This window comes from Fistularia commersonii, chromosome 31, assembly GCF_037954325.1.
Source record: "Fistularia commersonii isolate RoL2024-O1a breed Wild chromosome 31, RoL_Fcom_v1.0, whole genome shotgun sequence".
Taxonomy (NCBI): domain Eukaryota; kingdom Metazoa; phylum Chordata; class Actinopteri; order Syngnathiformes; family Fistulariidae; genus Fistularia; species Fistularia commersonii.
The window spans coordinates 10368443-10395285 of NC_141314.1; the positions used below are offsets into that span (position 1 = coordinate 10368443).

At 48.9% G+C, this 26843-nt stretch overlaps 4 protein-coding genes across 4 annotated transcripts; all 4 read right to left on the minus strand.

Annotated features, from left to right (window-relative positions):
* Window positions 1-5018: 5018 nt before the first annotated feature.
* Window positions 5019-7144, minus strand: foxi3b (forkhead box I3b). Its single transcript, XM_086178787.1, has 2 exons — window positions 6392-7144; window positions 5019-6297 (listed from the first exon to the last, which is right to left on the minus strand). The coding sequence occupies exons 1-2, from the start codon at window positions 6990-6992 to the stop codon at window positions 5720-5722; spliced, it is 1179 nt and encodes a 392-aa protein (XP_086034913.1). The 5' UTR covers window positions 6993-7144; the 3' UTR covers window positions 5019-5719.
* Window positions 7145-15402: 8258 nt separating this feature from the next.
* On the minus strand, window positions 15403-17177 carry LOC147215877 (protein Wnt-8a-like). The gene is made up of 6 exons (XM_086178700.1): window positions 17116-17177; window positions 17003-17036; window positions 16788-16917; window positions 16380-16505; window positions 16122-16264; window positions 15403-16045 (listed from the first exon to the last, which is right to left on the minus strand). The coding sequence occupies exons 1-6, from the start codon at window positions 17175-17177 to the stop codon at window positions 15488-15490; spliced, it is 1053 nt and encodes a 350-aa protein (XP_086034826.1). The 3' UTR covers window positions 15403-15487.
* Window positions 17178-17255: 78 nt separating this feature from the next.
* LOC147215878 (protein Wnt-8a-like) lies at window positions 17256-19180 on the minus strand. Its single transcript, XM_086178699.1, has 6 exons — window positions 19071-19180; window positions 18949-18982; window positions 18694-18832; window positions 18452-18577; window positions 18233-18375; window positions 17256-18153 (listed from the first exon to the last, which is right to left on the minus strand). The coding sequence occupies exons 1-6, from the start codon at window positions 19139-19141 to the stop codon at window positions 17587-17589; spliced, it is 1080 nt and encodes a 359-aa protein (XP_086034825.1). The 5' UTR covers window positions 19142-19180; the 3' UTR covers window positions 17256-17586.
* Window positions 19181-21327: 2147 nt separating this feature from the next.
* Window positions 21328-23073, minus strand: tmsb2 (thymosin beta 2). The gene is made up of 3 exons (XM_086178765.1): window positions 22916-23073; window positions 21880-21984; window positions 21328-21792 (listed from the first exon to the last, which is right to left on the minus strand). The coding sequence occupies exons 1-3, from the start codon at window positions 23046-23048 to the stop codon at window positions 21755-21757; spliced, it is 276 nt and encodes a 91-aa protein (XP_086034891.1). The 5' UTR covers window positions 23049-23073; the 3' UTR covers window positions 21328-21754.
* Window positions 23074-26843: the final 3770 nt, after the last annotated feature.

Sequence of the window (26843 nt, forward strand, 5' to 3'; positions counted from 1 at the left end):
TGTTGTTGTTGTTGTTGTTGTTGTTGTTGTTGTTGTTGTTGTTGTTGTTGTAACGGCCGAGAAATCAAATCAAATTAAAAAATCATTAGAGAGCTGATGAAGTGTCCGGCTGCTCGCTTTCTGACCGCGTGAACGTTCTCTGTTCTCTCCTCCTTATTGGATTCGGCTAATCAGCGTTTCATCGCGGACGGTCCGTTCCTTGTCACCCTTCCACTCGTCGAAGCGCAGCGTATTTCTCGGCTCGACTATCCGCCTCGGCGTCTCACATGAACGCCGGCGAGCTGTGATTATCTCCACCGTGCCCCCAATCAGTAGATGTTTAAAAATGGAAATTGCTTTTGCACTTTCAATATCTTCCCCCCTCCTCCTTTTCTTCTTCCTCCTCCACCCCGACGGATGTCCGGCGGGTCGCATACGTCTCCCTCCCCTCTCTCTCTGAAAAGCCCTCTTGGTATCGCCATGTTTACCGTATGTTGACATGGAAAATATTTTAGGGGGAAATAGGAATGATTCATCTATACACACACTCGCGCTGCGCTCTGTGTTTGTCTTTAAACTTCACTATTCCCCCAAATCGTGTATATAAGCCATGTTTTAAGAAGGTGCGATCACTCGCCGCTTGGATCTCCGGACTGGGGGGACGCGCCGCTTCAGGAGAAGACGGTATATTTTAAATTTTTTCAGCATTTTTCTGGAAAACGTAAACGGAATCCGCCCCGAGCGGGAGCCTCAGAGGTTATCGGACGTTGCCGCACGTTTAGATGAGCAACCCCGGCGATGCCACCGGGACGACGGTGGGTTTCGGATCCGACCGTTGCGGAGGAGATGGTCCAACTAGTCGGTTGACATATAAAGGGCACCCAGAGTGAGAAAGGTTGTTCAATGACTTCCAGACCCCGCGAAGGGCAAGGTATTCCTTTCCTTTCGTCACCTGCATGCGTGTGTCTGGAGTGTGTGTGGATGTTTACCCATAACACGGAGCTGGAATCGCAGCCCGCTCCACTTCTAGCAGCTCCGTGCATGACGACATGTCTCCAGGCTTGACGTTCCGCGCTACCGTTTACTAAACAGCTTCGATAGGACAAGATTGTTTTAGTAAATACAGAAGGCACATGTGTGTGTTTTGGGTTGATCTGGTAGCAGGACTGTTAGCTTTCTGTTCGGGTAGCAGTTTGAGGGGGCGAGCGAGGCCTCGCGTCACGTCCGAGGAATAAAGTTGGACTTTACAAAGTCATTCAAAGTTGGACTTTACAAAGTCATTCTTCGGCGCGCTGAGAGGCGCTAAACCTTTTTTTTTTTTTTTTTTTTTTTTTTACACACTGCTATAATCTGGACTCTTCTTACAGTCAAATCCATCATCCGCAGCAGGTTCGCTGTAATCGTCCTGTCTGAGTTTATGATGTAAACACTGCGCGCTTGTATCTGGCACACACACACACACACACACACACACACACACACACAAACGATATGTGTGTGTGTGTGTGTGGGCACATTCCGTTAGTTCGGCAGGTGTGTGTCTACTGCCACGAGCCAGTCGACAGGTGGAGATGAGGATTTATTAGATTTTAATCGTATCAGCGCGTTGAGCAATAATTCTAGCGCCTGAGGCAGCGAAGGTCTGTGCATGTGATTCATGGATCCCGGGCTGGAGATCCCTGAGTCACGGGGGGGTCGACCGTACGCGCGCACGAGTTTGTGATTTTCCACAAAGCCGCAGTGTGGATGCAGGTATTGTTAACAAGGGAAGGAAACTTTTGAGGTTACATGATGGACTGTAACATCTGCAAAACATGTAGCTGTAAGGATATTTTCCATTTATAGATATGTGGGTGACGCACGCACAGGGTTACAGGGTAGATAAATCAGCGATAAGACCGAGAAGGTGTTTGAAATGGCGTTCAAAATGTTCTATGCTGACGCAATATGCCCGGATTGATGGCGGTGTGCAGAATTTAAGAGGAATCTGCAAAAAGTGCACAGGGTTCATATAGAAATCAGCAAAAGATGGCTTGAGGATCCTCGAGAGAAGAAGAACAACAACCTGAGAGTGAAACAACAGCCGCGATAACGACTTGAAATCTTAAAAAGGAAAAATGCAACTTGCTGTGTAAAAACCAGCGGCGAAGCCTTCTATCCTAAAACATTTGGTTTCTCACCACGTGACGCTGAGTGAACAGCTGGTGGAACGCTGCAGAAGTGTGTGTGTGTGTGTGTGTGTGTGAATACGGTGCAAAAGTGATGATAGCGCTCTCCAGGCCTTGATCCTGGCAGATCCTGGCAGATCCTGGCGCGGGTTCTTCTCATCTTGCGAGGAACATCTTCAAGGAGAGAGTTGTTGGGATTAGACTCGACAAGACCCATCTTTTTCCACGTGGAAGCTGCACCTGCGCGATTAATCTGAGACGAAAACAGACAAAAGAGTGAATATTGTCACATGCTTAATTTTTCAACCGAGGGATTCTTGTCTTTGATACAAAAGATAAATAAATGGAAAAAAAAAAAAGACTCTGGAGTTATTTTGCATCAAGTCGTGTGTGTTGACAGACTTTTCACGTTGTCTTTACAACAACCCCTTCTTACACACAAAATTACCACATGTAATCATATATATGTTCTTGTAAATGCACATGTATATACGTAATACATATTTTTATATACCTTTAACTTTAGTTTCATTTATCATTTTTCATTTTATTTTTTTCTTATTTATTTTAGTTTATTATTTTATTTCCTTCAATCTTTACTGCTCATTTTATGCTATTTTCATATCCAGTTCTATTGAAAGCTGGAGCTGCAGTGAAAAGCAATTTCCCCTCTGACGGATCAATAAAGTATTTTGATTCTGATTCTGACATGCAGGGTCCAACTCCAAGTGTCGGGAGGATTTAATAATCTTATTAAAACAGTCTCTCCTGTCCAGAAAGCCGAGGGGGGGTTTGGGGGGGGGGGAACGATGAGCGTGAAATCAGTGCGCGGGAGGGATCGGCCCGAAGAAAAAGCAAAGTTCGGTTCGAATGCAAAAACGACAGGCGGAGAAGGGGAGTTCCAGAACAGGACGAGCAGACACCGGTTTAGGGGTCGTCTGGGAGGTAAATCCCTCAGGTTTTACTGCTTCTTATCTGGAGAACTCCATCTGGGTTCCCCCCCCCCGTCTGCCCTTGTCATCCCATGATTAACAGTTACAAATTTGCATCAGTTTGAAACTGTCTAAATGAGACATCAATGAAGGCTCCTGGAAGACAAAGCCCAACAGTGTTTCTGTTGGCAGGGACGACCCAAGAGAGAGAGAGAGAGAGAGAGAGAAAAACGTGGAAAAGTTAGGGACGTCCATTACGAATCACGGTGCCACACTTTTCCCCCGTGAGCGCAAAAGTCTGGACAAGTTTGCGAAGAAGCGCGACATGTTGACACGTCTTGCTTTCACAAAACTATTCGTCTTTGTCTCCCTTCCCTTCCGTACATCCAAGGAAGGCCCGCTCGTGCAAACGTGACGTCGGCGGCGTCTTCTATTTGCATACCGGCTTGGCGGCTCTTCGGAGGAAGCCAGGCCGGCACGGCGCCGCGACCCGCGAGTCGGGAGGAAGAAGCCGACGGCGCGTCTTTGAAAACGTCAGATCCCGCTTTGTCCTCGTCGCTCCTGCGCAGTCCCCCGCTTTCGCTCCTTGCCTTTGTTTTTCGTGTAAATGGATGTCATGCCGCCTGTGTTTCGGGGTAAATAAAGGCCCGAGGGCGACGCCGACCCACGGGTAATTAATAGTCATCGAAGAACAGCGAAGAATCGATTCCTCCGTTGTTATCTGTTATTAATTCTTACGTTGAATTCGTATTATGAAAGTATCTTGCTGCAGGGGATGAAGAGATCCACTCACACAAGGTCATGTTTGATGTCGATATCGCCGTTCGAAGCAGGAAAGGTCAGGCTGGGGGACGTTACCGTGCATTTTCAAATAGCCCAACACTTTCCTAACTTTACCGTACATCACGTTTATCCTCTTATTACTTTTCTCCCAGTCTTTGCCTCCATTTTAATAAGCTTTGCGCGGCGCTCTGCCCCCGTCCTCATGTTTATTCCCTCTCTAATCTCTCTCAATCGGTCGGCCTCGCCGCCGTTGGCATCTCTTTTGCAGGAGATGCACGAGAAGGAGGAAAAAAAACAAAGCGATGCCGCGGAGCGGAGGACTCATTTCTGGAGTCGTGTAAAAGCGGCACGGTGTTAAGCTTATAAAATATACAGGGGGGGGAAAGCGGGAGAGTTTGCAGCTCGCTATATTTACACGGCACGTCGCCTCCGAGGGAGGTGAGGGTGCCATTAGGGCGGCACCGGGGAAATCTGAACTGAAACTGGTTCACTAAATCTGGAAGTTTCACGTTTATAATCATTATTTGACCCAGACCGATCGATATCGCCGCTCGCGTAATGATTTCTGTGTAGGCCGTGAACTATACTCTCGCAACGCTGTCCAGACGCTAATGACGGATCATTCATTTCCTAATCAGAAAGTTAGCGCCCATGACTGATATATATCTATTTGTATGTAATTTAAACATTTCCGCGCAGGATATCCGCCTGTCCTTTTCAATGCCAGGCCGGCGTTTTCTTTTTATTCATAAATAAGCGCGAGGGGTTTGTGGGTTTGGCAGAACATTATCTTAATGAGAAAATCTGATTAATGTGAGGTTTCGTTGTTTACTTAAACACCCCGTTGTGCATACAGCGTCGGGGGAGGAGGGACTTCCACCCAGTCATAACGTTGACAGCGAGGGATTTTAATGTTTAGTGTCGGGAGAGAAAAAGATCACATGGGAATGTGGATTTTCAACGTTGAGGAGAATCAGTTAACCATCCATCACACAGGGATCGGGTTTCACCGACAGGCAGCTTTTCCTCCGCCGGTCATCATAGCTTTCCCTGACAGGGCTGTTTTCTGTCAGTTTTCTCATCCCCAACACACACACACACACACACACTTTCTTGTTTGTTTTCATTAAAAAAGAATAAAATAGCGACCCCCTCGGACTGTGGAGAATTTTATTCATATCAAAAAAAAAAAAAACAGCTCAGACGTGACAAATACACGACAGCAGGCGCACCGACGAAACCGACAATGGAAATGTATAACATTATAGGACACTTAAACATATTTACATTATTCGCCTGTAAATCCGTTACATTTCTTGCGTTACAGCTCAGCAGGTGTTCTTCCAGTTTCCTCCCAGCTTTGTAGACAACGGTGAAATTTAACTACTCCTCTGAAATATGCTGTCTGGGCGTTATGAGTGTGATACCATCTTGGAATCGCAGATAGCGGCGTGGAACGGCCTTGTGTCAGCAGATGAGATCTGGGATCTGTTAATAGTGAGTCAGATCTGATAGAGACGACGTTGGTTGGAATAAAAAGCTGACTGCGGATCTGATAGCGTTTTTTTTTTTTTTTTTTTTTTTTTTAAGGGAGCGACACTCGCGGCCCTGCTCGCCGCTGACTCGGCTGTTCCTGTGGGAATGGAGGCCTCTTTGGCTCCGCTGTCACGCGCTACGGAGATCTCAACTGTCTCAGTCAGCGCAAACGTATTTGCTGTTTGTGCGTGTGTGTACGCGTGCATATATGTGTGTGTGTGTGTGTTCCCCCCCCCCTTTCCTCGGGAGAAACAGCCGAGGCGTCGGGGCGGGTGACGTTTTCCTGCAAAGAGTCTGGTCAGAGCGCTCGTCGGAACCCATTTACACCTCGGTGCCCTCGCGGTGGTAGATGATCCCCGAGGAGCCCAGAGGAGGGTAGAAATGGCCGCCGGAGCCGCTGTACTGGCTGAGCATGGGGCCGCTGTACCCGAGGGACGACTGGGTGGGCGAGGACGAGAGAACGGGCGGAGGGGGAACTTGCGGTAGCCACTCTCTGCCGGGGGAACCCGGGGCGTAGCTGCCGAAGCCCCCGGGCTGAGCGTGCCGATGGGGCCCGTCCATCGGGAGGTTGATCTGCAGCGGCCGGTTGAGGCCGTCGCCCCCGACTTCGCCCGGCGCTCCCGCGGTTACTCCGGACATCTCGGAGAGGAAGCTGCTCAGGCAGGGCGCGGCGCCCGACGACGTCGGGGAAGGGATTCTGTCCGGCGCGGGGGAGATGTCGAGGCCCGGGTTGCCCGAGAGTTTGGGGCTGCCGCGCTCGCTGTCGCCCGATTCAGGGGGCCCCGATCCGCCGTCGCCGCCGGAGAGCGAGTCGGACTTCCTCTTTCTTTTGCGACGGAAGTTTCCGTTGTCGAACATCTTCTCGCAGTTCGGGTCCAGAGTCCAGTAGTTGCCCTTACCTATGAATGGACCGTTGAAAACAAAAACAGCGTTACCCCAAGTAACACATTTTAAACATTTTAAAAACGCGAATACGCCGACGACGCGCGATACCTGGGTCGTCCTCGTCTCTCGGCACCTTCTTGAAGCAGTCGTTCAGCGACAGGTTGTGCCTGATGGAGTTCTGCCAGCCCGCTTTGCTTTTGTTGTAGAAGGGAAAATTGTCGGCGACGTACTGGTAGATCTGGCTCAGCGTCAGCCGTCTGTCCGGGGCCCCGTGGATCGCCATGGCGATGAGAGCCGAGTAAGAATAAGGGGGTCTGACCAGCTTCATCAGGTCCTCCTGCGACGGAAGCGAGAACCAGCTGAGCTCGCCCCCGGGTCCCCCGGCCCCGACCGGCCCCAGGTAGGGCCTCTGCATGCCGTAGTGCTGGGGGACGAAGGGCGGGCCGGGGTTGCCGGGCGGGCTGGTGGCGGCCAGGTACGGCGACGTGTTGATCCCGGAGCCGTTGAACCAGAGGTAGGGGTTCGAGGAGGAGCCGGCGTAGTCGGCCAGGTCGTAGGAGGTCGGCGTGTTGCGCTGAGGGCTCGGCAGCGACGGAGGAGGGTAGTAGCAGTCGCTGTACATGCTGAGCTCCGGAGGCTCCTGGCCCAGACTCGGGAACTGGGGGCCGCACCGAGGAGGAGACTGGTCCTGGGCCTCGAATGAAGACATCGTCCAGACAAAGTCTTCCTTATCCTTCCCCTCGGTTTTCCCTTTGTCTCCCGTTTTTGTGCGGCTCCGATGAGGTCTTCACACTCAGTTTGCTGCAGATATCAGAGATCTCAAGCGTCCCGGGTGCAGAGGATTCTTCTCCTGCCCTTCCTTCACTGTTTGCCCTTGATGGTGTTCAGATGTCACCTGTCACGCCTGCTTTATCCGTTTCCCTGGAGACGCCCCGCTCTTGTCTGATTGGCTGTTTTCTCAGGTGAGTCGTCTATTTCAGCCTTTCTTTTTTTTTTTTTCTCCTTTTTTTTTCTTTTCCTTCTGTCAGCGTGTTCAGGCCCTGCAGGGGTTTTGCCCGCTCGTGGTTAAATACACCATAATCTGCCACTTCAACAGGAACTTCACTCAATCATTTGGGATCATCCGTGTTAAAAAGACACTGATATGCAAACCTCGTAACACACGTTTTAAACCTGGAAGGATGTTAATGGGATGATGGAGAAGAATATAAAAGACTCCCTTTTACATGTAAACACACGAGGACGGTAGAAATGTAGTGGACCAGATAGGACGTCCACTTTCACCTTTTTTTTTGTTTATTTTATTTTAATTATTTTGGACTGGGGTTAGTTTCTACAACATTAAATATATTGGGTAAATGGCTAATTTTGAAAAAAATAAATTTATTAAAAATATATATATATAAAAAAAAAAAAGACAATCCGGAGCGTTTGAAAGGCCGGACATCAGTGTGTCAGACTCAAAACTGTGCGGCTGCCCGAGAAGCCGTAAGTTTGACACAATTTGGGGTTGAAAAGTTTATTCTTCTCTCGCACCGTAGTGTTGACTGCCGTCTTAGATAAACATTAAATCACCGTAACGCTTGTATTTTCGAGATTTTTACGCCCCTCGGGTCAAGCCTTCTCACGGGTGTGTTAGCTTAATTTTGTCGGCGCTAGCTTGCACTGCTATCCGGCGCTAGCTTGCTTTGCTCGCCGGCGCTATCTTGCGTTGCTCGCCGGCGCTAGCTTGCGCTGCTGGCCGGCGCTAGCTTGCGCTGCTAGCTGGAGCCCGCCTGTTTTAGTAGCCCGGATGTCGGACGCCGCTCCGCCCGCGGAGCCGCCGCCGAGCAGCGGCACCGACTTCTGTGAGCTCAATCGAGCTTTGGAGAGGATCATCGAGGAGATTGAAAACATATCAAGTATGAAACCGCTCTCCTTGCTTCGTTAAAGCAACGTTGTAAACAAATCTGCTAACCCGCCTTGCCGCTGCAGTGCAGCTGACGCTGATGGTGTATGACATGGCTGCGCTGAGAACCAGCCCCGACATCTGGACCTCCATCCAGGAGCTGGAAGAAGCACACCTCCGCTGCAGAGCCGCCGTCTGCAGAGACGGAGACCCGGCGGCCGAGAGTGACAAGTGTCCCGAGGCCGGCGGGCACACGGCTCAGTCGGATGTGACTCAGATGTGATGCAAAATGTCAGACTTGTGCACAAACACCGAGATAAGGGTGGCGTTGTTGGGAGAGTTTGTCTTTAAAATGCAATGCGATTGCAAATGTTCTGATTTGTGTGTTATAGAGATGCAATTTTCCTGGGTTTTATTTGTTTGCCATTGCATTAGTAGGTAGTATTGTTCCTAAAGCGATGCCCTTTAACTGTAAGCTATTTATGTAAATGTTCTGTGAGCATACTTCAGCAGGAATGAATAAAAGAAATGTTGAAAATAAGTTGTGTTGTGTTTTCTATCCAGTTGTGGATACTAAGTCAACATATGCAATGACAGATGGCTTCGTGTAAGACTTAAACCCTGCTATAATTCTGTAATTTTTCAGATGGATGCTGCCGACAAGAGCACAGACAGAGCTGTCATCTCCATTGATTTGGAGCACATCCTGAAAGAGCTGGACTGCTTGTCTAATTGCTTGGATCGACTGGCGAGTATGTTTGACTGTTTAACCCTTTTTACTTGGCTGCAAGCGCCAATTACGGCAGCAACAGGCCTGTGATGATTGATTCATTTGCTATGCAAAGCAGGTAATGTAGCAGTTGCCCCAGATGTGAAATCAGATTGCCAAAAGTGGATATTTGATGCCGACAACTACAGGAGTTGCTTGTGGATGTCAGTGTTGGCGAAATGCATTTCTGCACATGAGTGCTGCCAGATGAGTCTGATGATAGATAGATAGATAGATAGGAGTAACTGAAAGATCACACAAATGGTTATCCATCAAGGTGTTTTATGGGAGGCATAATGTTGCAACTTGTTCTCTGCCAGGGGGGACAGTTTCAGCAGTAAGCGTACGTTTACAGTTCGTACTCCACCGTGCATTACTTGTCACTTACCATTCAGAAATTTGAGGAAAAAAAAAACAGATTAGTTTGGTGTTATATTTTGAAGAAAAAAAGGCCTCTGTTTGATACCGAGTGATAACATGTCACTTAACTGTTTGGCAACTCAGAAAATACACCCACCTAATGTAACAAGAAACTAGAAAGTGCACACAGTAGACTTCATAGAAGAATCTCCATAAACCTGACAGAGGGAAACTTTTTAAGTTTTGAGATCAGTTGATCAAATATGGCAGCCTATCAAGAATAGATGTATCCAAATATTCAGAACGACACAAGCCTCCGCATGTAGCTGGTTTCTTGTTTCATGACTTTCAGACAGCTCTCCTGGTGGGAGTCAAACACAGAGCACTTTACATATCTGGCTGTCTACTGCTTCTCCTCCTTTTGTCAAATCTTTGGTCTCAAGTGTGCTTTAAATCACAAACAGACTTCGCCGTAGTCTTATTGCTCTTGTTAACTTTTCGGGATGTGCATTTTTAGTTCACGATTCATGTCGCTCACTCACATCCGTTCAAATGATAATAAACAAACTCATAAAGATTTCCCCTGTAACAAAAAGGTTTTTTTTTTTTTTTATTCCAGTGCGAGCCAGGCTGAAGCAATGCGATCTGATCGTTTGTGTTGGCCACCCTGACAAGCTGGCCCTTGTGAAAGAGGAGGAGACACCCAAGCATCCACCAAGGGCCCAATCAGATGTGTGGGAAGAAAAAGAGGTATTTCTGAGTTTGCAAAAAGGACCGGCTGATATATCAGTGGAAAAAGGTTACATTCTCTTAAAATACTTTTCAAATTCTGTAAATGCACATGTACAAATGATATGACAAAGACAACAGATATTTTCTTGCGGCATGCTGTTGATGTGGGTCAGAGTCCTGGTGCAGCAGGCAAACTGAGTCTCTGCTGGAGTCTGGTCACCAGTGTCAATGAGGAAAAGGCTGTGCGTGTGTGTGTGCGCCCGTGCGCGCGTGTGTGTGTGTGTGTGTCCATCTGTGTGTATGTCTGTGTGTGATGGGCTGTCATCTGCTTCACCCCAGGGGAACGTCAGCACAGCAGTACATTACAAGACGACAGGGACCTAATGGTGCAGCACAGCAGAAGTCCGCATCAAGCGTTTCCCGAGGCGAGCCACAAGACATGAATTTTGGATTGCAATTTTCATTTGTTATTTTTCTAAATTCAACACTTAAGACCAGTTTTCCCTTAATTTTAATTGCATTTTGCTCAAAAACCCACTGACAGGCAGTTGTAGTTGTCTTTGTCATGGCTTTCAAGCCTTTCTAGGGGGTATCGTCACAGATGTGTCCTTCAAGTCTGTATAGACTTGTAGTACGAGCGCGCAAACGCACACACACACACACGCGCCAGTATCCACTGAAACCAACGAGATACTTTATACTCCAAAAGAATTCCAAATTTTTGGTCCTGCTGTGTTTTTCCCCTGACCTTCTTTCATAACACATTCAGACTGATGATTTGTCGCCCCCCTTCCAAACCCTGCAAGAGTCTAAACATGAACTCTGAGCTGAGAAAGTGGAAGCATTAGATTAAAACAAAACAACCTCAAACTGTAACCTACTCTTGAAATGAATCTCAACGCAAGCTCTCATCACAGGTGCCGATACAATTTTTTTCTGTTTTTGTTGCAATGTTGCCATCTGCTGTTTCCTTTTTGGAAGTACCTCTGGTGTGAAAAGTGCATGCCTCAAATAACTTGGATCTTTATGATTTGCCCATATAATCAGTTCTTTCCCAAGTCAGTCATTGAAATTCATACAGAATTGTTAGAAAATGACAAAAGCCGTTATCACTCATCACTGAGCCCTGAGATGGGGCCACCATTCTGTGGTTAAAGTGACAATGTAAACGCTAACAGCTGTCACTGTCTGGCAAACTTTCGACTGTAAGTGTTTTGCATTGCTGACATTCATTACTTTCCATTTCCTATCTGTTGGGTTCGTTATTTATTTATTCATTCCATCAATGCCTAGTTTGCATGTTTTATTTCTTGTGACTCTTGCCCCTGAAGGCCGTTAGAAGCCCGATTTCTTCTCTTCTGGGCTGGCATTGCTAACTTGTTGTGGCATACATGTCGGGCAGTGAGGCTGATTCGTAGAGTCTATTTTACACAGTATTAAAAAAATCTAATATGTGTTGATGGATATTATTTTCAGATTTTGGAAAGTTTAGGTGGTTTTCTCACAATGTGACAATAGAATTGAAGCACTTCTCATTTTTTTGTTATTTTTCTGTACATTCAGAGCAATATTTTCCTGTTGCGTTTTGCTCGATTGAATCACAGACAGTGTAGTTATGAAGAATAACCCCAGGTCATTCAATATTCTCCAGAAATAGTCTTACTTGAAGTACGTCTTCGAAATTATGTGTGACCACAAAAGTGGTCAACAATGACCACTTTTGTTTACAAATACAGGCAATGACATTTGATAGAATGTTTACATCCGCTCTGAAAAATGTGCACACAACTTGCAACCTTGCGCTTAAAGCTGCAACCCTGATGGAAGCAACTTCAGCTGGTTATGACTGAGCTGGAGCAGCTGAAAGGAGTCGAGCTGCCTCGAGAAGGGCGGATGAAACAGAATAGCTTGGGAACTTTTTGAATCCTCAGCCGGAGCAAAGTTCTCTGGGAAAATGATTATTATGGTTGGCCTACCTGTTGGAAAGATCTCTCATGTTTGTGACCCTCTGTGAACCACACGTGTTGCCCCAGCAGCCAGGACATCAGCAGCGCCGCCATCTAATGGACAAGATCGATCATTTGACAGGACTGCGTCATCTACGCAGGAAAGTTTCTGCTGCAGATACGCCACTGTAAGTCTCCCGATAATGGTCCTTAGATGTCTTTCTCCTGTCAAATATGCAGACCGGGCTGGGAAGCGGGTGTATCTGAGGGGAGACTCCATTCCAGACATGACTTTCTGCCAGGAGCTGGAACTGCAAAGCCATCGTCAATATAGCAGGTGATTGTATTGTGTGGTAAACAGACACCGGGCAGATGTTAACACAGATCTACTGAAGCCGTCGTTTACCGGTGGGTTTTGGTTTGAGTTTTTAAAGAACTCAGGGGGAAGACCTTGAGAAAAAACATGAAGTAAAATAGAATTTATTTCACTTACAATTGATGGATCAGTTCAGTGTCTTCATCTGGACATCTTTGCCTCTGTAAATCAATGGGATTTCAAATCCTTGCAGAATGAGAAAAATTAAATTTATCTAAACTATCAGCGAAATGAAACTGAGCAAACAAGAAATTATCTTGTAATGAAATTAAATGTATCTAATAATTTGCATGACAATGCTTGAGCATATCCACAATATCTTTAAATTGACCCATTTAATTTAAAACAATAAATTGACCCGGACGTTTGTTTGTTTTTGAATGCATGGCTTCAGCCCTGCACAGAACACGAGAATTTACATAAAACAGCTTAACTTAAGCAGGGAGTGTTTGGTGTCTGACGGGGTTTTCCTGAGCAGATATTAAAAAAACAAAACATCAGATTTTACTGATCCTCTTGTATCGGCATTATGTTCTGATTTTACTTGTAAAAGTAACTCACTCTGTGGTGTAAATACAGCATTCGATATCCTGAAACCAACAAGGCCCCGGATCTTTTGAATGAGGCGTAAAATACCATTTGCTGCCTAATGACTTCACTCCTATTATGTGCACGCGTAAATGCCTACGTTATCTTCCTCCATGTTGAGTCTTAGAGTCACTAGGAAGAAGCCAGACCCAGATCATAAATCAGGAAAAAATCCCACTTGAAAGTGAAATGAGAATGAATCTTTCCATGCTTTTCATCAAAATGCCAAACGTTTCATAGTAAATGCTAAAGTGGCTTAACTTGCTGGTTCTGCAAACTTCATTTTTACCACCGTGTTGCTCTTTGGAGACACATTTCAGCATAATTTAAGTTGCTGTGTTGCGATTTTTTTATTCATTTTTTAATCCTCAGATTGAAGATGTCTGGTATCAGAATCAATCTAGACTCAGCCGCCTTGTATCTCACACCCAGGTGAGAGTAGGAGGGCAGCAGGAGAAGAGGTGATCAATCACACTCAGATCCCTCCAGACCCCCAGGCCTGTCTGGGTGAATACATGAGTCCTCCTGGGGGGTCCTTGTGGGAGATCACCCCCTCTTGTGTTTTTTGTCTGCTACACTGATTTGGAAACGTACCCCCCAATGAATGGCTGCGCTGTTGTAGAGCAGTCTCAAAATAAAGCAGTGTATTGCCAGTTAAATTTTCGTGAAGTATCTGAATAATGCTGAAAGGTGGGAAACTGATACGGTGGCAGGTTTTAAAATGATTCTTGTATAGCTGTTGCAGGGCACTTTCTCGAAGGGGCGTCGACCTTTTACAGAAAGAATGTAATATCAGAGGGAGAACAAATGGGTTCATCTCGCTCCATATCCCATCATCTTCCCTCATGTGGGGCCAATATAGGACCAATAATGCAGCCGGCGGAGAGCGGAGCTGAGGGGTGGGTCAGCGACGGCCTCCAGTGGGGCCAAACCTTCATTAACACACAGCAGGATAGCATGGGAAATACAGGATATCCCCAGAAGCAAACAGACAAATGGGGAGGGCAGGAGGGAGCGCTTCTCTCGACACACATATTTTATTCGGGGGTAAAATTATCTTTCCTGTCAATATCTGGAACAGAACACTGTTTTCCACCTGTGTGCCGTGAAGGGAGTTGGGATTTTTACGTCTCCGTTCAGTCGTAGGATTTGTCTCTAATGGCCGCCTGTGAGATAAGTCATATATGGAACTAGCAGCTGTGTTGACATGAAATGTGGACTGTTACTACTGTTGAATACCCAACGCCTCGACTTGTTTTACCTTTAGCCAGTGTAAAAAAAAAAACAAAAACGGTCCACGGCGCTATATTGAAACAGCCTGTCACCCCCAACCCCCCCTCCAGGCACGGACCCCCCGATGAAAGTAATATCCATGCCATCACTCATTTAAGTGAGACGGCGGCAGATTTATGACACATCCAGCTGGGAGGAAGATTTTGGTAGATACAGGGGGTAGAGGAGTGAGGGGGCTGAATGAATAGCTTTTAGACAGGGATGGCCGGGTGGGTGGAGTTCAGGCTTCTCCAGCACCTAATTACTTGCAAATCATAAGATTTGAAATTTACCTCGCTTCCGTTTATATCTCGCTGCTTTCGCTTTGCGTTTTCAGTTATTGATTTATTGTGAGTGGGGGGATATTGAGTGGAAATGTGTGTTTGTCGTTTTGTTCTTTGATGTGTTCTGGCTGTTCATTTGCATTGCCTCTGGGATGTGACAGAGACCGGGACAGGCGGCGCTGTTCCAGATTACCAGGACAAATGACTAAACTTCTTGTGGTGGAAATACTCGGGCCAGTTTGTCTTTGAAAGCCGCCCCGCTCTTTGAATCCGTCCAATACGCGTCGACATCAAAGTTAGAGCGGATCGACGGCGGATCAACACCTCGCTGAAGTGTGAACTGCGCCATGTTATCCACGTAATCCTCTGCCGAGTGTATTCAGTCCATTCACATTCTAATGGACCGCGCTCATCTTATGTGCCCTGTCATAAAACCCCTCCACCCCGGAGCGACACGCCAGCCATCTCCGTAGAATGTTAAATAAAAGGGGGTGAAATCTTTGAAACCCGAGGGCATCGATTCCTAACATTACTTCCACAGGATGTATGATAATACCCTCACGATGCTTTAAAAAACAAAAAAAAAAGGAAAAGATATTCACCTCATTTCAAACTGTTAACTTCTGGAATATTTATATATATTCTGAGGAAATGCTGTTTAATAACGTGCATTTGCTTTACGTTTGTAACTGAACCCTGGAGCGGCGTTGGTGAATGCTGCAGCACTGCTCTCTCTACTGGAACCAGAGGTGGTTAAAATGCCTGCGCCTTCTTCTCCTCCAACACCTCCTCCGCCAGAAAAAGACAAGACTTGTGAGTGGAGAGCGAGTAGTTTTTTATTTTGACCCCCTCCTGCCCGCCTCAGCGGTTCCAGAAAGATGTTTTTTATAAATAGACACGCAACATGGAGACAAGAATCAGAAGTGCAATTATGATTTGAGCTACATTAGATGTTGGCAGATTGTCCTCTTGTGTTTCAGGTGAGCTTGTTATTTGGGTCCGCGGTGTCTCCGTCTGGATCCGGGTCCTTCGGGTCCGTCCCTCCTGGCGCAGACGTACGTGACCACGGTCTGGGTGCATTCGTCGCAGTCCACCTTGCAGCACCAGTGGAACTTGCAGTTGCAGCTGCTGACGACCTCCGTGCGCCGCTCCACCACCGCCAGGCCGCACTCGTGGCACAACCGGCGGCAGCTCCTCTTCTCCCACGCCGTCAAGCCCTCGCCGTGCTGCAGGCACTCCCGGCCCTCCGTGCCGTGCAGCCCCGAGCTGACGTTCCTCCTGCAGTAATCCGGAGAGTCCTCCAGGTAGATGAGCTCTGTTTGGGAGATACCGCTGAACGCCTCCGCGATGGCGCCCCGGCTGTCCGCGCTGTTCCCGGCCCTCCTGCGCTTCTTGTCGATGTCCAGTTTCTGAGCCTGGCCGTGCTTCACCTTCAGATAGTCGCCTATTTCTCTGAAGTCGGACAGCTGCGTCCAGCAGGTCTGGACGCTGCAGCTCTCAGACATGCCGTGACATCTGCAGATGTGCTTCAGTGTTGCCTTCACCGCCTGTAGTGGGGAAAACAGATCGCTCTTGTGCCCGCTTCGCCCGGGAGATGTGCGCTCGTGCCGCGCGGGCGCTCACCTGGCGACCGGCCTCGTTGTTGTGCAGGTTCACCGCGGCCCTGGAGTCCTGGCCGGTCTCCTGCGCGTCCACGTACTGCTTGGAGATCCTCTCCCCGAAGATGACGTTGTCGCTGCAGCCTCCCCAGAGCCAGCCGCGTCCGCCTGAGTGCAGGGTAAGATCGGATGCACGCTTACATTCACGACAGGATTCATGCTCACACAAACGCATTCGTTTCCTCTTTTTTTTTTTTTTTTTTTTTTTTTTTTGGAGTTTCACCAATTTTCCCGTTCTTGGAGACGTCGCATCCGCAGTCGTCCAATTCTCCCAGACTGCAGTTCCGGGTCAGAGTGTGCATGACCCCGGCCGCGCTGATGGCGTGGACGAAAGACGTCTCTCTGGTGGCTGAGACCAACAAACGCGAGGTGAGTTCGAGTCCTTGGCGTGATCTGGAAAGAAACTCTGCCACGAATTTCAATTCAAAGTGTGACATCTGTTATCAGGCCTGTTGGGCAAACGCGTCCAGGCGTGTGTTACCAAACGGCAACGCGGTGAGACGCATCCCCGCAGCAGGCGGGGTTGGTGCCCCCTGCTGCTGGGAACCCGCACCTCCCGCGTTCCACCACACGCATTCCGCACGCCCGCAGTGACGCGCAGCTGCGGGTCTTGCGTGCGGCGCGTCCTCACCTCGCCGGAGGCCCCTGTGCTGCACGGCGCTGTCCGGACAGTTCCACCGGTCCCAGGCGAACTGGTGCTTGCACTCCTCGATCCCGCTCCGGGTGCCCACCTGCACGCTGCCCGCGTACGTCAGGTAGGCCTGCGGGGAGAGGAGAACCGCAGCTTAGCGGCCCGGTTTGTCGCACCTGAAGCGGCACATCTCGTTTTAAACTGCGGTGGTTTACCTTAGATCCCGCCATGAGGAGGTTACCCGCCATCCTGAGAAGACACGGGAAAGATATTAAAATCGATCAGGTGATATTGCGTGCAGAGAAAAAGCGCTAAAATCAGATCTTACCACGCATGCCCGGAGCACGTCTCGTATGCGAGCGGCAAGAGCCAGAGAATCAGACGCACCATTTTTTTTTTTTTTTTTTTTGGATGGTACGAACGGCTTCACCTCGAGCACAACTTTGGTTTTTATTTGAATGGGGGGCCAAACGGGGCCCCGGTGCTTTATGCGTCTGCGCCCGGCGCGCTGATTGGACGGCGGCTGCAGGAAACGCCTCCGCGCACTTCAAAGGGGGGCGTCGGGTCACTGTGGCCGCCGACGTGCACACAAACCAGGCCTAGCCGTGCGTCATATAAAAATATTTATTAAGTAAAAAAAGAATTAAAATATATAATTTCGGACATTTTTTTGCAGACCGGAAATTCACAGCACTCGATATTTGACGTCCATTCAGCAAGATAAAGTGCATTAAATGGCTTTACAGTTTTTAAGGGAAGAAACTAAAGGAGAGCCGGGGATTGGGCGCGGACGTGCCCGTCAGTGCGGACGCGCACGGTTCTTGCGCCGCGCTTTGCTGTGCGGCCTCTTGTCGTTGTCCCTGCGCGCACAGAAATATTTCGTCACAACCTGCGTGCATTTGTCACACTTCACCGTGCAGCACCAGTGGAACTTGCAATTGCAGCTACTGACGACTTCCGTGCGCGTCTCCGCCACGCGCAGGCCGCACTCGTGGCAGAGCCGGCGGCAGCTCCGCCGCTCCCACGGCGACGCGCCGCGGTCGCCCCGCAAACACTCCCGGCCCTCCGTCCCCTGGAAGCCCAGGCTCCGGTTCTTCACGCAGTAATCCGGGGAATCCTCCAGGAAAATGAGCTCCGTGGGGGCGATGCTCCGCACGGCCGTCGCGATGGCCCCGCGGTTGTCCGCGCTGTTACCGGCCCGCGCCGGCTTCTTGTCCATCTCCAGCTTCTTGGCGTGGCCGTGCTTCATCCGCAGGTAGTTTCCCACCTCCCGGAAGTCTGCCAGCTGCATCCAACAGGTCTGGATGCTGCAGCTCCCGGACACGCCGTGGCACTTGCAGGCTTTCCTCATGGTCGCCTTGATGGCCTGGCGGGAGGAGGATGCGTGTTAGAAACCTTAAAAAGAGCGGGGTGTGAATCTCAAAACGGCTCAAATAAGCCCTCACCAGCCTGCCCGCGGCGTTGTTGTGCAGGTTCACCGCGGCGCGGGAGTCCCGTCCGTCCTCCAGCGCGTCCACGAACTGCTTGGAGATCTTCTCTCCAAACGCCACGTTGTCGCTGCAGCCTCCCCAGATCCAGCCGCGGCCCCCTGCGGACCGAAGCGAGCATCCTCGTATCCCGGGAAGAACCAAGATGCAAGAAAAAAAAAGAGGGAATCCGCGTACCCGTCTGTCCGATCCTGCTGTCATCGCATCCGCAGTTGTCAAAGTCCCCCATGCTGCAGTTTTTGGTGAGCGTGTACATCACGCCGGCCGCGCTGATGGCGTGCACGAAAGACGTCTCCTTGGTGGCTGAAGGTGGCGGAGGAGAGGAAACACACTCTTGCAGTTTGGCGCGTAAATTGCGCGTAAATTACGCGTAATTTACGCGCGTATTTACGCTACACGGCGTCCGAGTTTGGACTCACCTCCACGGAGGCTGCTGTGCGTGGATAGCTGCACCGCGCTCTCCGGGCAGTTCCACTTGTCCCACGCAAACTGGTGCTTGCACTCGTGGATGCCGCTCTGCGCACCCGCCTGCACGCTGCCGGCGTAGGCCAGGAACGCCTGCGGGAGAGGGATTGCTCAAAAAGTGCAAATAATAATAACAATTATGATAATAATGATAAAAAAAAACTTCACCGCGTGGAAACCATGCGTGACGGAAACCTTTACGCGCTCACCTTCGGCCCGGTCATGAGGATCTTGTTCACGGTCCTGCGGGGAGAGGAGAGAAAGACTTCGGTTAACCAGTGCCCCCTTTGCGTGTTTCCCGTCCGTCCCCTCCAGGAGAGGCCCCACGTACCAGCTGGACGCGGCGTGGAAGTGACACGCCAGAGACAGAGCCGAGGCGGCCAGGAGGAGGACGCGTCCCATCGCTGCCGGATCCCAGAGGCGCGCCGCGAGGAAGACAGAGAGAGGGAGGCCGCCGGAGTCGAGCCCCACGCCGCCCACGCAGGATATTTATACGGCCGTTCCCACCCTGTTGATTGACAGTTCTGTCAGGCAAGTAACGCCGCACCGTGCGATTGAAGGCGTCTGCGCATGCGTGCACTTCAAAGGGGTTCATCCATTCACCTGCCGTTCCCAGGCTTCGCGTTCATCCGTTCACAACGAGGAGTACCATCCCTTCGAGGGACTCATTTTGCAACAGTTTGCGTGTGTTTTAGTTAAAAAAGACGTTTTGCACAGTTTCACAGATTGCTGTCCCACACGGGAGTGTGTGCGTGTGTGTGTGTGTGTGTGGATGGGTGGGTAGGTGGGGGTACAAAGTGAGCGCAGGGCCATAAAGTCCTGCAGGAGTTGAGCCCGTATAGTCATGTAAATCCCCCTTCACACGTCGCCGACATTGACAGCGTCGTGATAATAGGATAATAGATGTTAGATGTTTCCACGGGAAACAGCGCGGTGTGAAAACAGTCTGGAGTATTAATACGAGGACGCGTCAGGGAGTCCCCCGTCAACAGTTGTTTATTATTATTATCATTATTATTATTATTATTATTATTATTTCCTAAACCGTTATTTGTTCAAATGAGAGTTGCGTAACGAGGGTTGTCTAAAAATAAAATCCCCGCCGGGATCAGTCATCATATCTGGGATTAAGTACAATCTCGTTAATCCTCCGTTGTTAATCTCCCCCTTGATTTCGGGTGAAAAATCAAGAGTTCATCAACCCCCTCCCGAAAAAAAACAAAAAACAAACAAAAAAAAAAACAGTTTCTGCCGCTTTGCCATGTTAGTTGAAATAAAACCGCTCATTTTGTAAAATAAAAACAACACTCGTGGGATCCCCAATAAGCCACTCAAAATCCCCTTAAAACAACAATCCACTCAGATTGCGGACAATGCGCACACAATGCGTGAGTGTGTGTGTGTGTGCGCGTGAGGATAATCTCCACTAATTAGAAATGGCCCGCAATCATTCTGCAACACGACTGAAACCCGCAGCCGCTCCGATTCACCCCCCACGCCGCCCCCACGCCTGAGTGCGCTTTTGGACGTCCTGGTCGAAACTCACATGACTTTTTGTTTGTGCGGAAAAAAAAAAGTTGCATCCTTGTGCAGAGCAGAGAGGGGGAAGGGGGGGCTGCAGACGCGGGCGGTGCAAGGTGAGAGAAATAGAGCCCTAAAAGACTGTGGAGGTGACGGGCTTGACGGGCCGCGGGGGGAGAAGGAGGAGAAGCGGGAGAAGAAGGGGGTGGCAGGACTGGCGACGCCAGCGGGCTGGAAATGACCTCTGCTGGAATGCAAAATGACCTGTCATAAATAAATGATTGGCCGTATTCATAAAATCACCTGATCAAAGGGGAGAAGCAACAGGGATGGATATATGGTATTTGTTTGGATTCCCAAAATTGAATATTTACTGACGTCCCCCTTAACATGAATGTATGTTTGACGCAAACGCCCACCTTCTGGTTTCTGCCAGCAGGAGAAGCCCTGCGATCATGGCGTCGTTCTTCACCTTCTCTATCCTTTGTGTTCCACGTGATGAGTATTCATAAGGATAGATTATTGTGTAACACGCAGGACACCGCAGCTATCTTCTCGCATTTACACTTTCGAGCCCAGAGCATATCAATTCATCTTAAAAAAAAGATTCCTATGGCTCAGTTTTAGCCTATAGATTTGCAAAAAAAAAACCCAGCTCATAACAATGTAACATGAAATCGGTGTTGCTCCGGGTTGTTTTAAAATCCAATCCTAAATATGCCATTATTCTATGACGACTGGATCAATGCAAACACTCTGCATTTTCATATTAATGACTTGAGGTCATTCATATGTTGAATAGCCGCCGAAGAAAAGGTGTTTGATTGTCCGTTTGGCCACTTTATACGCATACCGTATATATAATATTGATATTATGATATATGTTTCCATTGCAGATGGACAGGGCACGTATACATTGCTATTCTTTCCGCAACACAGTCTAGATATTCTAAATATGTGCTGAAATCGACAAAATCGCTGTAGGTTAATGTGCGCATATAGATCATTCTCCTCATTTCAATGTGCGCGGATGAATAAAGGAGACAGAAAGACATGTAGGATTGACTGGTTTTCACGTCTTCATATTTATTTCATAAAGAAAAGTAAAAAGTTTCTTAAGAAAACATCCCACATGATTAGACTCTTATGGCTCCCTTGTCAGTGAACCCCCACCCATTGCCCCCCCACCCACCCACCCCCTCTTAGCCTGGACGCCTGCCTCCCTGTGCTACATCCCGACACCACTCCCCAATTTGGCAACGCTGGAGACGCGCTAGCCGTGGAGGCTAACGGCGCAAGACAGGCGCCCAGGCTAACGTTTTCCCAGTCAAGTGGCGAGAGAGCCCCCCATGTGGGGATGCCATGAACAGCACCCCAGGGAGCTTAGAGCACCCTTATCAGAAGACAAAAGAAGGAGATCGAAATACTGTGAGAATCAAAAGAAAGTGCTTTTTGCTGTGGCATCTCAGCGTCTTCTCCTCGTGTGCTCGGAAGTCAAGGCGTGGCATCGCCTTTCCTCTCCTGCTCGATGGCTGCAAAAGAGGAAAACGAAAAACCGGTGTGAATGACGTGCTTTTCTTTCTCCCTCCCACGAGGATGTTGCCGCTGGTGACACTCACTCTCTTTGGTGGGCAGAGGGTTTTTCTCTTTTGTCTCCGTCTTCTTCAGCTTCGTCTTGTCAAAGCGGGCGATCTCGGTCATGTCGGGCTTGTCAGACATCTCGGCTGTGTGAGGAGGAGGGGGGGGAGGCGAAGAAGACACATGGCGTGACCTTTCCTTAAACCCGCAGATTTGCATAACCACCCCGCTTGTGTCATTTCACAATGGAAACATAATGTAATAGCGAACGCTCGTCGTAAGAGACGCTAAAAATCCCCGCGGTCGAAACCGTACCTAAGCTATCAGAAGACCGCATCCACAGGGAGTGGCTACGCTTACACACTTCCACATGGATGCCTGAAGGCGGCAGCTGCCTCCCACACGCCTTCTTTTTAAAATGCGCCGTTTTCCCGTGCAGCCAACACGTGCACGGTTTTATCCTCCGGCCTCCTTTGTCCCCGCCGGTCTGCGGGGTCTTTGTTCTCCCCCGTCCCCCCTTGCGTCCGCCCCTGCAGCCCGGTCGATCCCGGCGGGTTCCGCCGCAGTCCCAGCCGCAGCTTCAGATCTCACCACGCCGTCCGGCCCCGCCGTCCATCCGGTGCAGAGACGTGACGACGAGCTACCGTGCCATCACCGGCATCCTTGTCACCGCGAAGCCCCGACGGATGCCTGCGGGTTTTCCAATGTCTTAAAAATGTTTTTTTTTTTTTTTTAATCACTGTTAGCTTTGCACGTTAGCCCCATCTGCTATTTAGGCCTGGCCTGAACAGTATCAGTCACCGTCACACATCACTCGATCTATCCAGTAAAATTAAATATCCAAACACCAGCCTTTTTGTCTGCTCATCAGCATCATCCCCATCCAAACCGACACCCCTCCTCCTCCTCCCCATCCTCAGCTTTTCCCCCCTCTCTCTCTCTCTGCCTCAGAGTAGCCGGCCACACCCCAATCCTTTGTCTGACTTCCAGGAAAGAGGGAATCAAAAAAGGGAACAAAAAAAAAAAAAAACACAGATAAGACGGACAAAGGCGAGGCGCGGGCAGACGGCTTCTTACCGGTGTTCCACACAGCAGTGGGGATGAAATCCACCAGCGGGAAGAGCGGGGATGGAGAGAATTGCAGGGGTAGAGCAAGGAGAGCAACACGGAAGCTAAGTGTGTCTGCCGGTGTGTGCACGCCTGCCTGCATCCAGGGTGTGGGTATATCTAGAGGGAGGGAGAGGGCGAGAGAGGGAGCAAGAAAGAGAAAGAGAGAGAGAGAGAGAGAGAGAGAGAGAGAGAGAGAGAGAGAGAGAGAGAGAGACTGCCTGAGAGCTTAGTCAGCCTGGTACTTCGTCATCAATATTAATGCTGCTGATGGGAAACAGCTGACATTGAGCTTATATTGTATCATATTCTCTCCGTACCATGCCTTAGTTGTGCATTTCCGCTCGCCGGCGATCCCCAGATCGTGCCTGTAATTGTTTTTTATATCTCTTGAGTTAATTTGACCCCCATATCGGACACGTTTTAGCATTTTTTGGGGAAACTGCAAACCCCCACCCAAATGTCCGCCACCATCAACTGACCGCCATAGAAACAGAGGCAGGGAGAAGACGACAGGATTTTTTAAATTTGTGTTTGAATTGTATTATCTTTATGCATGGCATCAATCAATCAATAGCTGGTGATTAGTCTTAAAGGTTGGCAGCTTAGCTAACGGAGCAGTTTCACCCCCCCCCCCCCCCCCCCCCCCCCCTCCACCGACAGCAGAAAAAGAGTCGTCCAATATTTTAATGAATAGACTTCTTATTCATAGATATCATCTTGGGATAGATCTTGCATTTCCCCCCTTTGAACAAATGTTGGTGATTTTCCACTGACATCTCGTAGATGAGGTGAAATATTATTATTACTATTATTATTAACAACAACAACTATTTATTATTGTTATTATTATTAATAATAATAATAATAATCATGTCAGCTGTTTCCCTGCACACAAGCCTTGTTGTTGTTGTTGTTGTCTGTTTTGAGCAATTTGATATCAAAGGATAATTATATCAGTAACTATATCAAAATATAGATGGGCTGGCAACGTTTTCAAAGATTTAACTGCTTGTACTTCAGCATCAGACTCCATATTTATAACGTAATTCATACCCTCCTTGTGACTATATATAAAGCAGCCCCTGATGACATTGAGCGTGAATAGAGCAATGATCATATTGAACAGGTGACATCATTGGACCCGCTGGTTCCCCCCCCCCCCCCCCCCCCCCCCGCCAGACTTCTTAGAGGTGCATCCGCAACTGGCGGCTCATCCCGATAAATAGCTGCGCTGAGTCAAGCTGACCTCGGGCGTGGAAAAAGGCGTGCACGGACGCCGCTCATTCTGTAGGCGCTGCGTTAACGGGCGGCGTCGTATTACTGTATGACTTGGATTTAGAAGGGTGGGGGGTCTTCATGCTGAGGTCATTAATACCCCTGACTGCAAGATGGTGAGGCCGCACCGCCACCCTCTGGTGGACGCGTGGAATCGAGGTTTTCGCCGTCAGACTTTGTGCACGTGGCCGGCCAGCAGGATCCACCGCAACACCAGGTTGCATCCAACCGCCCGCCCCGAATGCTACGCGCCGAACCGACGCGACGCGGCCAATTACACGCCCCGGGTTCTTCGGATCACTGACTAATTCAGCCTTTTAATGAGTCACGCACCAGCTGAATTGTTTGTTTAGTTCATGTATTATAAGCGGGAGAGATACTTGACCTTCTCCACGTCTGCGCCGACCCTCCCATTACCCTTTGTGTTTGACACGTTGTCATCTCTGGCGCCCGGAGGTGAACAAAGGTCAGGCCTGACAGCCCGAAACACCTGTCCGGGCTCTCCGACGGCTAGCCGCTAGTAGATAATGGATCTTTTTCTCTTCACCGGAAACCCCTTCTCTGATTTCCCAAACCTTCTTCGAGGCTGCAGCCAGAAGATGGCGGCATCGTGCAGGTCATGTTTAAGACTCCAACCACGACGAGTCAGCGTCGCGCCTTCCTCCAAGGCGGTCTGTAAATCACACCCGAACAGATTTTTCCGGTGATTGAAAAGTTCCCTGGAACACGTTGTGATTCAGAAGTAAGACGAGTGTCTGTGCTAAATGCGGTGGATGTTATTAGCATGTTGCCTTTTCTACTGCGTCCCGCCATTCCTGCGGCGTCAGATAAGATAAGATAGACTTTATTTATCCAACCATCGGGGAATTCAATCATCACAGCAGCATCACAGCGTACAGAAGGATATGAGAAAGGGAGAGAATATACAAATATGGGAGATCGAAACAAATAAACAAAGGCTACTGACAATATATACAGGGAGTGGAGATAAAGAAGGCGCGGAGATCAAGATGTGGCGGTTACTCTTCGGGGGTGAGGAGGATAGCATCAGGAGTGAGTCCATCAGAGGGACAGCTCATGGTAGATTTTCTGGAGATGCTGAAGACCAGAGAGGAGGTTTATGGATGGAGGGGAAGTTTGTCGTTGAGAGAAGAGGATGCGGAGAATATGGATCGATGGAGGAAGTTTATTTGGCCTCGGCGACCCCTGAAGTGAGCAGCGGTAGGGGAATAAAAATGCACAATATATACAATAGATTACAACAATGCCAAAAGAAATCACTGAATTATGAACTGAATTATCCCGTGCAGATGGGATTCATTTGTCATTTTCAGCTGCTGTTTTTGCCGATGCGAGGGTTACCTTTCGGATAAAAGGCACGATATATTAACGTGGTGAGATTCATTCATCCTTTCATATATTCATGCGTTCATTCATTATCCGGCGCGCTCGTCTTGCCGTCGGGACGCGGTGGAAACTGGAAGCTTCATTGCGCGAGAAGCGCAGACCCACAGCCATTCACACTCAATGGACAATATAAAGTTTACAATCAACATCCTGCATGTTCTCGGACTGCGGGGGGGAAATTTGTGTTTCAGTTTTGATTCTGTTTTACAATGTTTGCCTATTTGGGACTTCCAGCCCAGTGGAGGGATCAAAATTTGTGGAGCTAAAACATTCTTTCCTCTATTGTCCCATCGCTATCCCAATGCTAATTGTTCCAGAGAACACATGGAAAATTGAAACGCCACGACACCAACCTTGGGATAGTTCATTTTCGTCCTGTACGCGTTAGCGGCGCAGCGCTCACCTTTGCTTTTGAACACGTTAGCTGCCGGTATGCGTGTAATTATCTGACGCCTTAATTAGATCCCGTCAGGCTCTGAAGTGGAAAAGCTCCTCATCAAGAACGCAGAAGTCCGACGCGAGAGATTGTAATGCTTTGCCAGCCGTGGGAAACAAAAAAAAAAAAAAAAAAGAGGGAACAAATGAATAATTCTGTCTGCCTGTGACTTCAAACGCCGGAAGTCGGTTGGACGCTCGGGTTTGGGGTCCGGACAGCGGGGCGTCCGTGGAATCAGATAGCGTTTCAGCTCATCATCTCCACCGCTAATGATGCAGCGCTTGATTCCTGGCCCGTCTTCTATCACCCGGCCACTGTGGCGGGAGTATCGCGGCGTGGAGGAGTTATCTCACCTAGCCAGCTGGACAACATTGACAGAGATGGAGTGAGAAGAGAGGAGGAGCAGGGAGAGAGAGAGAAACAAGCAACACAGAGGGAGGAACAGATAGATGTAAGATTACAGGGATGGCGTAAACAAAAACACATTTGTAGCGCTTTCTGTCATGCTATCGGAGAGTAATGGCAATGTTTAGAGTTGTTGTTGCACGCAGTTGGCATTCGGGTTTAACCTGTTTCTCAAAAATGTATTGTTTTGGGTTTGGATCTTCACGCGTTGTTCACAAAGTTGAAAATAACCCGGATTCTCAGAGGGAAAATAATGATCGTATTTCAGATGCTAATGAAGAATCATGCAGAATCTCTCAAGTCGTGCGTTGCTAAATTTCAGGAGTAAACCGACTCGTGTTTAAACCGAGCGCAGTCGCTCGTTTACATAAT